We start from the raw sequence: 16,238 nt of genomic DNA, 5'->3' as shown, positions 1-16,238 counted from the left end.
TTATCCACACAGAACTCTTTTCATAAATGTGTTACTTTCACATGTAATGCTTATAGAGCTCCTTTCGTAGTTTGTAGGAGACTTTGCAAAACTGAAACAGCAATAAATGGATCTTCCCATTCAAAACTTTAAAGCATGAAGAATGATTGAAGAAATATTTTGAGGAAAGGTCATGATATGTTAGAGGTATGTGTGTATTATGACTCCCCAACAAGTGTTTTTACTAGCTTCCAGTGACAGACATGAGACTTGACTATTGAACCCCAAGCTGGATTTACTTTATGCCTAAAGTGATGTTCAGAGGATAACTGTATCACTGTCATCCCACTGATCATCAATTTGCTTGAGCAGGTGCCAGTAACATCTCCATTCATCCTAGCCCTGAGATTGTAGCAGCCTCTCTTTACTCATTCTTCCCAGCGGTACCATATTGGAGGCTCTTTCAGAGTAAGGGGAATGAGACCCATCATTGTTGCTGTATTTGGCATATCAAATATGCCACAGAGAGCTTGCCAGGCTCTGCCGTGTGGGCAGGATGCTCTCAGTACCTTGCCAGAGTATAATATATTATCAGGGTATAATATATTCATTTATGTAATTAGGGAGAATAGATGAGGAAAGCAGAAATATTGGAGTACTTCGGTTATAACAAGAACTGTATTAAATTCTTACATATATGGGGGCTGAATAATCCGATTAAGGTCATGCTGTGTATGCAACCTTACACCATTATGATGGAGAAAATGGACTATAAAGATATGAATGAAGTGTCCAGAGCACATGCTTGTGTGAGGCAAGAAGGGTGAGAGCTAATAAACAAACCTCTTCTTCCACCAGTTGGTGTCTCTCTGCTTATGATTTAATATACAAGAAAATAGCTATTAAGTTTATTATCAATGTTTACCTCTGAATAATAAAATAAACCATTTGCTTTACTAAAGGTGATGCTATATGCATATGTAGTTTAAATTTTTATGAGCATCTTAAATGTTGCTTAATGAGTAGACCAATATCATTTAGGTTTTCAAGTTTATATGTAAAAGATATTCAACTAAGATTGTAGCAAGTAATATAAAATACATCAGCTTTAAAAAATGCATTGCTTATGCTAATCAACTTCATGTTTTTCTTTCTATGTGTATATCTATTATTCAAAAACAAAAAAGACAAAAAATCAGTTCTCTGAATGAAATACCTAAATTGACTTTTGGTGGGGCAGGGTTGCTGGGAAACAGCTAACTGTGCCCTGAGATCTCTCCTGGAGGTACTCATGGGACCATATGGAGTGCCAGGAATTGAACTGTCACATGCAAGGTCAGTGCTCTGCCCTCTATTCTAGCTCTCTAGCCTTTTGATGATGAGGTCAGGGAGAACGTTAAACGGGTAAGACAGTAGTCTTGTACTTGGTAGACCAGTGTTTGATACCCTGTACTTCATTTGGTTGTCCAGGCCTCACCAGGAGTAATCCCTGAGTACAGACCCAGGAGTAAACCATGAGTACCGCCAGGTAACCCCCAAACAGAATTTGTATAGTTATAAAACATATAACAAGTTGTGCTGATAGCACTTTTCACAGTAGTCTTTAACTTCAAAAAATATCTATTATCTAAATTTTCATTTGATTTAGAGCACAAAAGGCCAAAATTAGCAGCCATGGAGACTTTTTTTTTTTTTTTGCTTTTTTGGGTCACACCTGGCAATGCTGAGGGGTTACTCCTGGCTCTGCACTCAGGAATTACCCCTGGAGGTGCTCAGGGGACCATATGGGGTGCTGGGGATCGAATCCAGGTTGGCTACATGCAAGGCCAACGCCCTCCCCGCTGTGCTATCACTCCAGCCCCCAGGAGACTTTTTTTTAAGTACAGTAAACTATAGAAATAAACCCTAACAAGTATAGATATGTATAATTATGCACACCTGAAACATTTGTTATAATGCAATGTTGCTTCAATAAAAAATAATGTTGTAACAGTATCTTAAATATATAATCTTATATATACTACAATGCTATATAAGAGTTATATAACACATGCTGAATATGAATAAGTTCATTTCATTATTTTAGTAGACATCAAACCAATGAAAATAAAGTAAAACAAATTAATTTGTGAAATTCTGTTGGAAAATTTATATACACAAATAATTATGCACACAGATATGGTAGACATGTTCATTTTAAAATGCTAGCACTATCTGATCAGTTGCTTGATTTAAAAGAAAAGGCATGAAACAAATTTAAAACAATACATAGATGGCATTGATTTAAATTTCTTGTAGATGGTGAACATAAAGAAAAGAAGTGCCCATCTATTACTATGTAGGTAAGTTGTTATAATAGTTGAGGTTAAAAATAATCCTTCACTTATAAGGTAGTAGAATTACTAAGTATATTTTAGTAGACAATAGTAATTACAAAACATTTGAAGAGAAAGAGTTAGTGTAAACGTGTAAGTATATTTTTATCACTTACCTCTCTTTACATTTGCTCTAGTACTTGTGGACTTATCTGAAGGACACGGGCAACGACCTTCACATTTGACCAAGATCTGTTTTCTTAAGACACATGCCTGGTATTCTAGTTTGCACTGCATAAGAAAGAGAAAATATGGTAATTCAAATGTATTCATTCAACTACATAAAAAAGTCAGGAGAGACTGGAGTGATAGTACAGTGGGTAGGGCACTTGCTTCACACAAAGAGAACTCGAGTTGTGTCCCTGACACCCCACATGGTCCTCTAAGCCTGCCAGGAGTGATGCCTGAGTGCAAGAACTAGGAGAAACTCCTGAACTTCACTGGGTCTGCCTCCACTCAAACACTAGAGGTAAGAGAGTGACAAAAGTACACAATGATTCTATTCACATGGTACTGAAAGGAACAAGCAATGGTATCAAAGAACATTCTTTGAGAATCTGAGTACCACTTCCTAAATGTAACATATATAGTGAAGTTTTAAATATTCTTAGTTTCCATTTTCCCCTAAGAGTAAATGGGATAGTGACACTGACTACATTTTTCTAAGAATCTAACAGCCAATTTTGCCCAGGCAGAGACTGTCATGAATCAGACTACTAATTTTAACAAACGCTAAGTGAAATTATCAAAATTATGATATAGCATGAGTTTATACTGTACTCTGCTTTTATTTTCTTCATAATAATTACTCTTCATAGAATTTTTAGCTGATTACCCTTAACTTATTCATAATATAAAATTTTATAAATACATATGGACATGATTTAAAAATTATTAAGCTATGCCATTTTTAAGAGACAATAATTATCTTGTTACTTTAAAAGAAACAGATCTTGCTAATATGAAGTAACATGATTACTTTGGTAGTTATGTCCATAATTTACTCAGTGCAAATTATTTTATAATTAAATAGGGCAGACTTACTGGCTCCAATTGACAAATGCACCAGTGACTAATTTGATTCAGCTTCAGCTGATACCAAGTAGCACTGAATTTGCCAATGAGTAATAAGATGAGTCACATCTGTACAATATTTTTTCCCTGTGAAATAACTCTGTAATGGACAGAAAAAAATTCTTAACAAGCTCTGTCACAAGTGATTAAAAATGATGACATCTGAAAAATATTTGTAGGGACTTGTGAACATTTTTGAAGGACTAAACTCTTGCAAAGATATCTTTATTCTTCAACATTCAGAGTTCCAATAGTGGAAAAAAAATCCTATCATGTGAAACCATAATGGGTTTTCAATGTAATTTTCAATGTTCACAGAGAAGCAAAAGTCGAAATACATAAGAAGTTACAGGTGCTTTTCTACAACTAATAAAATGCAGAACTAGTGGACGCCAGGGCTGAATGTGTAAGCACCGAAACTAAGGCATGACTCCTGGGGAGAATCAAAGCTACAAATGTGCTAGGCAGTGCAGCGGGAGTAGATGTAACCCAGTCACTGAAAAAACAGTGATGGAAGGGGCAGGAAACAGATGCTTTAATGAAATTCAAAAAGGCTTTATAAACTTAAATGCCTTCACCTTTAACTTTATTAATTGCCAGTCACTGTCATCCCGTTGCTCATCAATTTGCTCGAGTGTGCACAGTAACGCCTCTATTGTGAGACTTGTTGTTACTGTTTTTGGCATATCGAATATGCCACGGTAAGCTTGCCAGGCTCTGCCATGCAGGTGAGATTCTCTTGGTAGCTTGCCGGGCTCTCCGAGAGGGGAGGAGGAATCGAACCCAGGTCGTCCTCGCGCAAGGCAAACGCCCTACCCGATGGGCTATTGCTCCAGCCATATCAATTGTAACTTATTTTAATTTACTATTTGGGTCCAAAATTGGTCGAACACCCCAGTTCAGGCCTTAGCCCCAGTTTAGAGCTAAAGAATAACTCCTGCTAGTGCTTGGAGGTCAGAAAATGTTCCATGCCAGGGACTGAACAGGGTTTATGAGCATACAAGGCAAATGACTTAGCCCTTATGCCGTCTGTCCAGCACTAGTTTGCTATTTTAATATCCTAGATCTTGTCATAAGAAAAGTGGGATTCATGACATTTTTAAAGAAAAGCTCAAGAATAAGAATCATGAATGATCAAAGCCCTTCATCAATGCTAATCTGAATTTTTAAATTTCAAAATATATTGGCTTCTTTTAAAGTTATGTTCTTCCACTCATTAATGTATTAAATAGGAATTTTCTAGTAGTATTATTTGTTCTAAGAAAATAAAGGTAAAATAAATTGACTGGACAGTAAAAATATGTGAGACTCTTTTCTGTTAAAGAGAAATTTTAGTTTCTTCTCCAAAGTTGGTTGCAATGTTACTAAGAGAATAATTTATAAGAAAAATATAGTAATCTTCACAACATGTGATTTATTTTTCATCAAAATTTTATCATCTTGGTAATAGTCATTAACAAAATTATCATCCACAAATTTTAAAATTGTCTTTAAGATTTGCATGATATGGTGAAGATTCAGATTTGCAGAAGAATTATTTTATGAATAAAACAATTCTCTTAAAATGATTCTACAAAACACTGATTCTGTATGTACTTGTACAAAGACATACATAAGCAGTTACGTAGCAAATATATCACATGTGTCTAGTTATACCAATCAAGTTCTTTATTTGCTTTTGGATTTTTTTTAAAAAATCTTAAAATATTTTCAAAGAATATTAGGACATTTAAAGTACTGCATTAAAAATACTTTAACTATATCCAGTGATTGCATTTCTAATTAATGCTGTCCCATTTACTTAATTATCACAAAGCTGAAATATTTATAAAGGTATGTGAACTAAAATATCACATAAAGGGCAGGCTCATTAGTCTGTAATTACCCTAAAATGCAAATACTGTGAGACAGACATGATTAATGCCTTTCTGATCAAGACCCTAAGTATCGAGAACACAGGTTTGCGTCATTGTGGAGAGTAGGACTGCAGAATGATTTTCAATGGTCAAAGTTAACACTTGTCAGGGAAAATAAGTTAGTCATTGGCATAGTAATAAGATGAAATAAGAAAATAATATCAACTTTATAGATAAGACACGAGGTGTTCCCAGGGAAGGAGCCCAATCATTTATCAGGATCTGTAGACCCTGAAATGGATTGCTAGAGGTTTTGATACAGTCTCTCATAGCACTGGTAGATATCCTAAGTAGAGGATATCAAGTGGGGGTAATTTTATAAACAATGGGCATTTGGAGAGGTTTTTTTTTTCCCTCGGGGCGGCACACCCAGTGGTGTTCAGACGCTACTCCTGGTTTGACACTGAGGAATAATTCTTGGTGCTCATGGAACAGTCTGGGATGCGGGGATAGAAGCTGGGTCATGTAAAGCAAACACCCAACCCTCTGTACTATTGTTCTGGCCTCTGCAAGAGGGATGGCAGAACTGCTATGAGAATCTACTAGTTAGAAACAGTGATGCTGCTTGACCTAATACAACACAGTCCTTTCCTTCTGATCTTGCTTACAGTCAATGAGACTCAGATCAAGAACGCTTGATTTAAGCACTGAAAGACAAACTCTCAAGGAACACTTTATTACGCTTTTTTTTTTAGCATCAACTAAAGTAACAAGTGGAACATAAACACGGTGGCATAAATAGTCAACTACAAGTAGTTTACTCTTAAAGAGTAGTAACCAGTTCAAACAACAAAATACATACATAAATGCCTAGCTTTATGGAAGCCTCATATTATGCCAAGGAATTCATTCCGTGTCAAGTATTGTGTTAGCAGTTTAAAATCAGAGCAGGACATACCACCCACCAGTGGGGGTACTAGAAAGATCACGGGTGCACATCTTTCTAGTACATACACACACACAAACAAAAAAACAAAAAATAAAAAAAACTCCCAAAATGAGATGGCAGCACTATTTAATATTATTTCTAGTGTGGAACAAGCATATAATTTGAAGGAGATTGAAAAAAATATATAGCAGAAACCTTTCAAGTATTTTTGCGAATGTTTTATTAAAACTAGTAAGCAAAGAGTCAATTTTTAGAATTAGCTTTATTTTATTTGGATAGACTGATATATTATGCCACTTTTTTATGATAGCACTCTTAAATTTAAATAATTAATGTATGAGAGCTGAGTTGAGTTCTTACATGTAAAATTTCTTTGAGAGTAAACCCATTCCACTTGATTCATTCTGATCCCTCCTCTCATGTTTTCATGTAGTCAATTATAGCAGGACAATATTTGATTCAGTCTTCTTTCTACTCATTCAACTTATCTTCTATATCACATCATATACAAAACTGAAAGTTAAACACACCATCTTTTTGTGTGTGTTCATGTTTCTTTTTTAAGTGGAAATTTAATATTTTTATTGAATCAGAGTGAGATACACAAAGTTGTTCATGATCCAGTCTTAATGATACTATATTCCAACACCCATCCCTATACCAGTGCACATTTCCCACCACCAATGTCTCCAGTTTCCTTTCCATCCCCTGACACCTGCCCCCACAGTTCACCTCTATAGCAGACAGCCCCCCTTCCCCCTCCCCTCTCTCTTCCTCTCCCCTGCCTCTCATTTTCTTTACTGCACTGTGGTTTGCAATACTGTTATTAAAAAAGGTATCATGTATACCACTTTATCTCCCACCTTTTATTATTCAGCTATCATTGTCACAGTGGACCCTTCTCTGTCCTAACTGCAATCCTCCTTCCTGGGTGGCAAGCTTCCTAAAATGGGCCAGTCCTCCCGGTCCTTGTTTCTACTGTCTTTAGGTCATACTAACATACTATTTTTTCACTATCCCGCAAGTGAGTGTGATCATTCTATCTGTCTCTTTCCCTCTGACTCACTTCACTCATCATGATACTCTCCATGTCAATCCATATATAAGCAAATTTCATGACTTCATTTTTCCTAACAGCCGTGTAGAAACACAAATCCTTTGAATAACTGTACACCCTATGGTGAATACTATACTGTTTTTTCATTTAAAAAATACAAAACTGAATATTCTGTATTTTGTAAAACAAATAAGGTATCTGTAGTAGTAATCTATAGTAAAACATTGGAGATACACTAGTTCAGAGAGTATACTATTTCCAAGTGAATGCATTTATTAAGGTAAGTACTTGTGTCACCCCATTCTATTTGGCCACAGTTTCTCCTCTTCCCACTTGAAAGTGTATTTTAGGAAAAATATTTTTTGGCAAGATGTTATGCTACCCTCATCTCAGATGGTATTGCTGTGTGATTTGAGTCAAATCAGAGTCATTTGCCTGAGTTCTTAATATCTGAAGTAAGATAGGCAGGACTTTTAATCGGAAATTCCTAGGACTATGAGCACAGATGCTCCTACGAAAGATAAGAATAAGGAAGAGACCAACTGAGCTCTGAGAAATTAAATCCCTTGAGTTAAGCAATATCTAAGGCTAATTTACCTGCAAGTTAATTTCTGCACCCCCCCAGTCCTTATATTTCAGGTTTCCAGTCAAGCAACATATAGAAACTGGGCTCTGTAAACAACAGATTGAATTTAAGTCCCCTAAGAAAGATGAGATAAGGCCAGTCAGACAATTTCAGCACAAATTAATAAATTTACAGTTTTTGTCAATGTGTCCTGAATAAGCCAAAGCAATGTTCTATGCAGCAACTGGATTTCCTGGCCAAGGAGTTTGGCCAAATAGAATGGGGCAATGCAAGTACTTACCTTAATAAATACATTCACTTGGAGAGAGTATATATTCTCTAAATTAGTGTATCTACTATTTTCCAGTACAGATTCTATTACAGATACCTCATTTATTTTACAAAATTAAACCAATCTCAAAATACCCCGTTGAAATTATTCATGTAGCACAACTGACAACAGAAATATATAGTGAGATATCACAACATGACAAAGAGAAAACACTTTTACACACAATTGTGAATTCAGAAAAAATAAAGTACTAGTTTGGGGATGGTTTACTTTTATTATTATGTGAGAATTTTCATAGATGTACATAAAGTGTTGGCTTTACATTTTTCCTCAAACTTCCTTTAAAGTAATTCTAGAATGGCAGAGTTCTGATTCCTTCTTTATTGAGGCTATGTGTGATTCATATATAAATAGACCTTACTGTTTTTCTTAATATTAGATAATATTTATGACTTTGGATTACTTAAATGAACTATATGATCATCCTAGAAAATTGTCTCTAATTTTGTGATTTGTGTGCTTAATGGTTTTTCACACAGGTATTATCCTACATTAGTCAATTGCTGTAAACAGAATTTTTTTAATGCTAAAAAAATCTGATGAGTTAGAAAAATATAAAAATCAAGGGGCTGAGAGACTACAATGGATAAGCACTTGCTTTGCACTCAATTGACAGAGGTTCAATCCCTGAAACCACCATGCTTTCGGGAAGGCTAACAGGAAGTGATCTCTGAACATAGAGCCAGAAATTAGCTCATATTGGGCACAACTGAATGTGGCAGAATGAAAAAAATAAATTTCAAAGATCAAAGGTTGGTGTTCTTAATTTTATAGCTATTTAATCCTCATGTTTTATGGATTTTTTTAATTAAATTGAAGTTTTTATTTAAATGTTTCAGACCAACATTGCTTTCAATTATCAGCAGTAGCTCCAATTAAATTAACACCTATCAAAGCAAGTTGCTTAAAAATGCTATAATATACCTAAAATTAATAAAGCCATTTTCATTTGTGATTGACATTTTTATTATTTGCCTTAGTTATAATATGGGACTTGACAGATAACAATTCATAGTTTTTTAAAAATATGATCAAATGGATAGAAATAATGTTAAAGTAGATGAAAGTAGAAGGTGATCATACATAGTACTGCTAAAAATAAGGACGACATTTGAGAAGAAATTATTTTTACTGATAAAGGTGGGAGTATATTTTTACAAAGGGAATAGGAGTAAGTAAACAAGGAATGCACTCAAAAGAACAAATAAAGAGATAAAAGATTCAGGACAAAAGATTAAATTTAGCTAACAGGAGAAAAGACTCTGAAGATCTCAAAGAAGTAGGTTTATTAGTGTTATATTAGTAGGCTGTTTCTAATTATATTGGATATAAGCAAAGAGTCCTCAGAAAAAATCTAGGGAAGTTTCTGGAGCTTGATTCCTGATAACCTTTTTATTTTGCAGAGTAAATTGGTGCGAGGTGCAGGGGAGCGGAATTTTCAATAGCAAGGGGTACTAAATACATTGATTTCTTAAAATGTTCTTTTATGGGACTGGAAAGAGTACAGATACTTGTATTGCCAGAATCCCAATCTGTGAGATTCTTCTCAAGTTAGTGTCTTCTGGTGAATAGTTAAGAGTATTCTTGGTAGCAAACCGAAGCTCTCTTAACACCATCAAACCAAAGCTCCCGATACCTATTGCTGGGTCATCCAAGTACCCGAAGCCAGCTTATCTGTGAGGAGTCTTCCTCTTCCCACCTAGGGAGCACACCTCAGGCCTTCCTCAGAGACTCTGCTTTTTCCTAACCCAGAAACAGGTAATGGCAAGCCCGTGGAGCTCTGCTAGGTGAGTGGGGAGAGATTTTATTCAAAACAGAGTATAAAATAGCGGAGACTAGAACCTGAGCCTCTCCACTGATTTTATCTACAAACTGTTAAGACTCTTAGCTGGAATACTGTATATTAAAAGGGCAAGAATGACACATGCGTCCTTATCTTGACAAATGAAAAGTCTTATCTTTATCTTATCTTTATCTTATTATAATCTAAGATTTAAAAAACTTGAAATATATGTGCCTTTCTTTTTTTATTAATTTTTGTTTTTTGGGTCATACCTGGATATGCACAGGGGTTAACTTCTGGCGGTGCTCGGGGGACCATGCGGGATGCTGGGAATCCAATCCAGGTCAGCCGAGTGCAAGGCAAGCTCCCTACCTGCTGTGCTATTGCTCCTGTCCCCTATGGGCCTTTCTTAATTTTTTTTTATTATCTCCCAGGGTTCTTTTTTTCTAAAAACAGTGATAAATAATTGACACCACAGAGGACATCATTATGGCAAAATTCACCCATGACAAAGACATCAATTATCTGTCAGAAAGTTGCTGGCAGTATTATTGCACAGAATAATAATGCCATTAACATGGTGAGCTGTCAAATTAGATTCAAGTCTTTGCACTGTTACTAACTAGCTTTATGACTTCTGTGCCCCAACTTTTTTTTAATCCATAAATTGGGGGGTCATCAGAGAATGTGTGCTATTGAGCTATTCAGTGGTTAAATCAATACACATAATAATGTAACACTACCTGACATCACTGTTCAGATATTTTAATGATTACAATTAGTAAAACTTTTATGGAAAAAAATCCTTTATATTCATCACAATCATCACGATATTCATAGTTACTATAAATCAGGTTACAATGATTGTTAGATTTATTTTAAATAAAATCATTATCAAGTATGTTGTACATAATTTAAGGTAATTAAAGTGCTTGGCCCCTTAAAATGCAAACTATGTAGATTTTATTTAAAATAAAAACTTGCATTATCTGTATTATCAAAACTTCAAATGTTATAAAACAGAATGTTAGAATAAAAATCTATAAGTGAATGTATGTTATGGATTCCTTTTTAAAATAAATAATAACAGGATGCAAATATTGCCATTGCTTGATTTATACTCTAATGAATGTAGAAAGCCTGATTAGCATTGGTATAAAGTTCTTTTCAGGGTTTTATTTTTGTGTATGGAAAAAGCCATACATAACCACAAATAATGATAAAATATTGTGTACTTCCCTGCTAAATTTGTATTAAGTAAAAGAGATACAGTAAACATTATCCCAAAAGACTTAACCAAAACAGTAAGGGAAAATAAGAAAAAGCATTAAAAAGAAGACATATTGCTCCATTAATAAAGAATTGTATATATAAACTTCTGAAAAAGCTGCAAAATACTACCAAGAAATAATCAAATTTGGCAAAAGTATCAATAGACAATGTTGGATGTTAGTATAGGAAATTATGAAACACTATACTATTCCCAAGTAATTTAAAATAATGTTAATAGTTAAATTGAGAGTGGCAATAATAAAAATAAATCACTCAGCAAGAAGTTTAGCCAAGACATTCAGATCCTTTCATCAAAAAGTTAAAACAAAGAATATTAAGTCTAATTAAATTAAGAGCTATAACAACCAAATGGACTTGATTCAATATTGCTATCATTTCTCTTGAAGCATATCAATTACTCAAACAAACTGGATTTCTACATGTTATAGATGTTTTTCTGCAGAAAATAACAAACATTCTAAAATTCACATGGGAAGGCAAAGAACAAATGCTAAGAAAATTTTGAAAACAGAACAACTTGGAGCACCTAAATTCATAACACAATATAAATAACCAACAATTCCATCACTGTCACTGATATCCCATTGCTCATCTATTTGCTCGAGTGAGCACCAAGAACATCTCCATGTGAGACTTGTTGTTACTGTTTTTGGCATATTGAATATGACACAGGGAGCTTGCCAAGGTCTGCTGTGGGGGCGAGATACTCTCAGTAGCTTGCCTAGCTATCTAAGAGTGTTGGACGAATCGAACCTGAGTCGGTGGTATGCAAGGCAAAGACCCTACCCACTGTGCTATCGCTCCAGCCCAATATTACCATAATGTGGTATAATCCTAAAGATAGACACTTACTTCATTACAAGTATAAGTAACAAAGCAGAGACACTGGGAGATAGTTCAGTAGTTAGGGAGAATGGCTAATAGGTTAAATCCCCGGGTTAAATTCTCAGTGCTACATGGTTTCCAGAGCTCTGAGCACTGCTGGACCCACAGGATCCAAGTAGCATTCTTGGACACATGCAATGAACTACTGGCACAAGTGGCTAAAGAAACACTTATGTATTTGTCCTCCAACTACTCAGAAGCAAAATAGGGATATAAATATATTTTTCTTTGTGGAATATTTATATTTTTACACGCACAGTTCTACACTTTATGCTAAAATTAGCTGATTACAGAAAGACTAGTAGACAGATGCGCGCGCACACACACACACACACACACACACACACACACACACACACACTGTTTATTGGGCCATTTCCTTGAGCTCCAGGCTTACTTCTTAAGACTTTGTGCACAGGTTTTCACTCGTGTTGGTATCCAGATGAACTCACAGGACCATAATCATATGTAGCGCCGGAATCTAACCAGTGTCTTACAAGGCAAGCATTTAACGACTATCCTATCTTACAGGACTTCTTTATTTTTAATAATAAAATTCATTGTTTGTTCTTTTTTTTTTCTTTTTGGGTTAGGCTGGAGAAATAGCCCAGTGGGTAGAGTGTTTGTCTTGTACGTGGCCAACCCGGGTTTGATTTCTCTGTCCCTCTCAGAGAACCTGGTGAGCTACCGAGAGTATCTTGCCCGCATGGCAGATCTTGGCAAACTAACTGTGGCATATTCGATATGCCAAAAATAGTAACAAGTCTCACATGAAGATGTTACTGGTGCCCGCTTGAACAAATAGATGAACAATGGGATGACTGTGACAGTGTCAGTGCTTTTTTTTTTAATTCTTTTATTAGGACCCTCTGCGCCTAAAGACTTTGACTCCAGAGATGTAACACATTCGGGCATCCAGTGCAGCATCCGATAGCGATGCATTGGGACTGCGAACTGGGCTACAACTCTGTGCTGCCGGGGGTGGATTTTTTTCCTCCCCACCCTGCCTTCCTGCACGGAAAGTGGCGGCCTGGCGGCACCCATGTGGCAGGTGCCATCTTCTGTGACTCCAAACCCACAGGTATTCGGTTTTTACTTTGGGGGCTCCCAGGACCTCATGGGAAGGGGGCGTAACCGGCACGCCCTCGGCCCAGATAAATCTGGAGCCGCTGAGCGTGAATCGGACCCTCTGCGCCTAAAGACTTTGAATTCAGAGACTTCTTACAGCAATGCACTGGGACTGTGAGTTGGGCTATGTAATTTCTGGCAGAATTTTCCCTGGACTTTATACAGAAATCCAAAACCGCGCGGACACTACTGCGTCGGCGCGACTTAACATTTATAATTGTCAGCAATGTGAAACGGTTCCTTTTGAACAGGTCTGACTTGGGGGGGAAACTCCAAATAATAACAGTAAGTTTTTGTTGAAATATTGAAGGTTTTTAATGTAGCAGCCACCTCTCTGGACTGTGAACTAAGTAAAAGCCCCACGCTGGCCGATGCGGCGTGGCGTACACCATACTATGAGGCGCGGGAAGGGGGCTGAGGGGGAAAAAGAAAAAAAAAAGGGGAAAAGGAAAAAGGAAAAAAAAAAGAGAGAGAGAGAGTTATGTACTTGTAGCAGTGGGGCTACATATCTCTTCATTTCCAACAATGAAAAACTAATTATCAAATGTAGTAGGTCTGTCTCTCTTGGTTGGAAACTCCAACAACTATAGTGAGTTTTGTGTTGAATTATGGAATGTAATCAAGGTCAAGAAAAAATGAAGTGAAATTCATTAGTTATACAGTAGGGGGTAGGGGGTGGGGGCGGGGGGTATACTGGGGTTTCTGGTGGTGGAATATGGGCACTGGTGAAGGGATGGGTGTTTGAATATTGTATAACTGACATATAAACCTGAGAACTTTGTAACTTTCCACATGGTGATTTAATAAAAAGTTTAAAGTAAAATAAATAAATAAATAAATTCTTTTATTAATTCACCATGTGGAAAGTTACAAAGCGTTCAGTTAAAGTCTCAGTTATACGATGCTCAAACACCCATCCCTTCACCAGTGCACATATTCCACCATCAAGAATCACGGTATACCTCCCCCCTTTCCCCCACCTCCCCAGCCACCCACCCCACATTGTAACTGGTAAATTTCACTTTACTTTGATTACATTCAATATTTCAACAAAAAAAATTCACTATTATTGATTTGGAGTTTCTCCCCCCTAAAGTCGATCTGCTGAAAAGAAAGCATTCGGTAATTTGTTTTCCATTGCTGAGAATGAAGAGATATGAGGTCAGGAGGCCGCACTAGGAACGGCATAGTTTTGGATTTCTGTATTTTAGTATTTTAGTAACTAAGTGCAGAGAAATGTCTGCCAGGAATCTCAACATTGTAAGCTTGTACCTCTCAGCTACTTTATATTCCACATATGAGTGCAATCTTTCTATATCCCCTCTTTCTTTCTGACTCATTTCACTCAGCATGATACTTTCCATGTTGATCCACTTATATGCAAATTTCATGACTTCATGTTTTCTGACAGCTACGTAGTATTCCATTGTGTAAATATACCAGAGTTTCTTTAGCCAGTCATCTGTTTTCAGGCACTCTGGTTTTTTCCATATTGTGGCTATTGTAAACAGAGCTGCAATGAACATGGAAATGCAGATGTCATCTCTACTATACCTTTTTGCCTCTCCGGGATATATTCCCACGAGTGGTATTGCTGCGTCAAATGGGAGCTCAATTTCTAACTTTTTGAAAATCGTCCATATTGTTTTCCAAAAGGGCTGAACCAGTCGGCATTCCCACCAGCAGTGAATGCCTTTCTCCCCACATCCACGCCAACACCGATTGCTTTTGTTTTTTGGGATGTGGGCCAGTCTCTATAGGGATACCCTTGACATTCTTCAAAGAAATGGAGCAAGCGCTCCTGAAATTCATATGGAAAAATAAGCCCCCACAAATAGCTAAAGCAATCCTTGGGAAAAAGAAAATTGGAGGGATCAACCTTCCCAACTTCGAACTCTACTACAAAGCGGTAGTCATTAAAACAGCATGGTATTGGAACAAAGGCAGAGCTGCAGACCAATGGAATAGGGTTGAATACTTTGACATACAACCCCAAATATATGGTCATCTAATCTTTGATAAGGGAGCAAGAAATGTGAAGTGGAGCAAGGAAAGCATGTTTAACAAATTGTGCTGGCAAAACTGGACAGCTACATGCAAAAAAATGGGCTTAGACCTCCATCTATCACCATGTACAAAAATCAGATCAAAATGGATTAAAGACCTCAACATCAGACCAGAATCCCTAAGGTACATTGAAGATAAGGTCGGCAAAACCCTCCACGACATTGAAGCCAAAGGTATCTTCAAAGCTGACACGCCACTGGACAAGCAAGTGAAAACAAAGATAAATAAATGGGACTATCTCAAACTAAGAAGCTTCTGCAACTCAAAAGAAACTGACCAAAATACAAAGACAATCTACAGAATGGGAAAGGATATTTATGCAGTACCCATCTGATAAAGGGTTGATAACAAGGGTATACAATGCACTGGTTGAACTCCACAAGAAGAAAACTGCCAACCCGATCAAAAAATGGGCTGATGAAATGAACAGAAACTTTTCCAAAGAAGAAATCCGAATGGCTGAGAGGCACATGAGAAAATGTTCAACATCACTAATTATCAGGGGGATGCAGATAAAAACAACTATGAGATATCATGTCAGTGCTTTTTGGATCACACCTGGTGATGCTCAGGGATTAGTCCTGGCTCTGCACTCAGGAATCACTCCTGGCAGTGCTCGGGGGATCATATGGAATGCTGGGAATTGAATCCGGGTCAGCCGCGTGCAAGGCAAATGCCCTACCCACTGTGTTATCGCTCCAGCCCCCAGTATTTGTTCTTCCATCCACAAAAATTATTCAACATGTGTCATGCAGCTAAATCAAAATGTTAAAGCATTAAATCTCTAACAGAAAACAAAGGATTGTCATCTGCAAGAAGTTGTTGTAATTGTGGAAACTGAAAAATGTAATTTATGCTAAATACCTGAAAATGCA

The 16,238-nt window shown here is 36.6% G+C and overlaps 1 protein-coding gene across 3 annotated transcripts in view; it reads right to left on the bottom strand.

Annotated features, from left to right (window-relative positions):
- The window catches only part of SPOCK3 (SPARC (osteonectin), cwcv and kazal like domains proteoglycan 3), a 389,483-nt gene that overhangs the window by 89,595 nt on the left and 283,650 nt on the right, over nucleotides 1-16,238 (bottom strand). For all 3 annotated transcript variants that reach the window (XM_055131920.1, XM_004610366.3, XM_055131926.1), the window contains exon 6: nucleotides 2,471-2,585. In XM_055131920.1, coding sequence (XP_054987895.1) covers nucleotides 2,471-2,585 — 115 coding nt within the window. The remainder of the gene's footprint in view (nucleotides 1-2,470; nucleotides 2,586-16,238) is intronic.

This window comes from Sorex araneus, chromosome 1 (assembly GCF_027595985.1).
Source record: "Sorex araneus isolate mSorAra2 chromosome 1, mSorAra2.pri, whole genome shotgun sequence".
Taxonomy (NCBI): Eukaryota; Metazoa; Chordata; class Mammalia; order Eulipotyphla; family Soricidae; genus Sorex; species Sorex araneus.
Note: the sequence above shows the minus strand (reverse complement) of the source record. Positions and strands in the feature narration are given on the sequence as shown.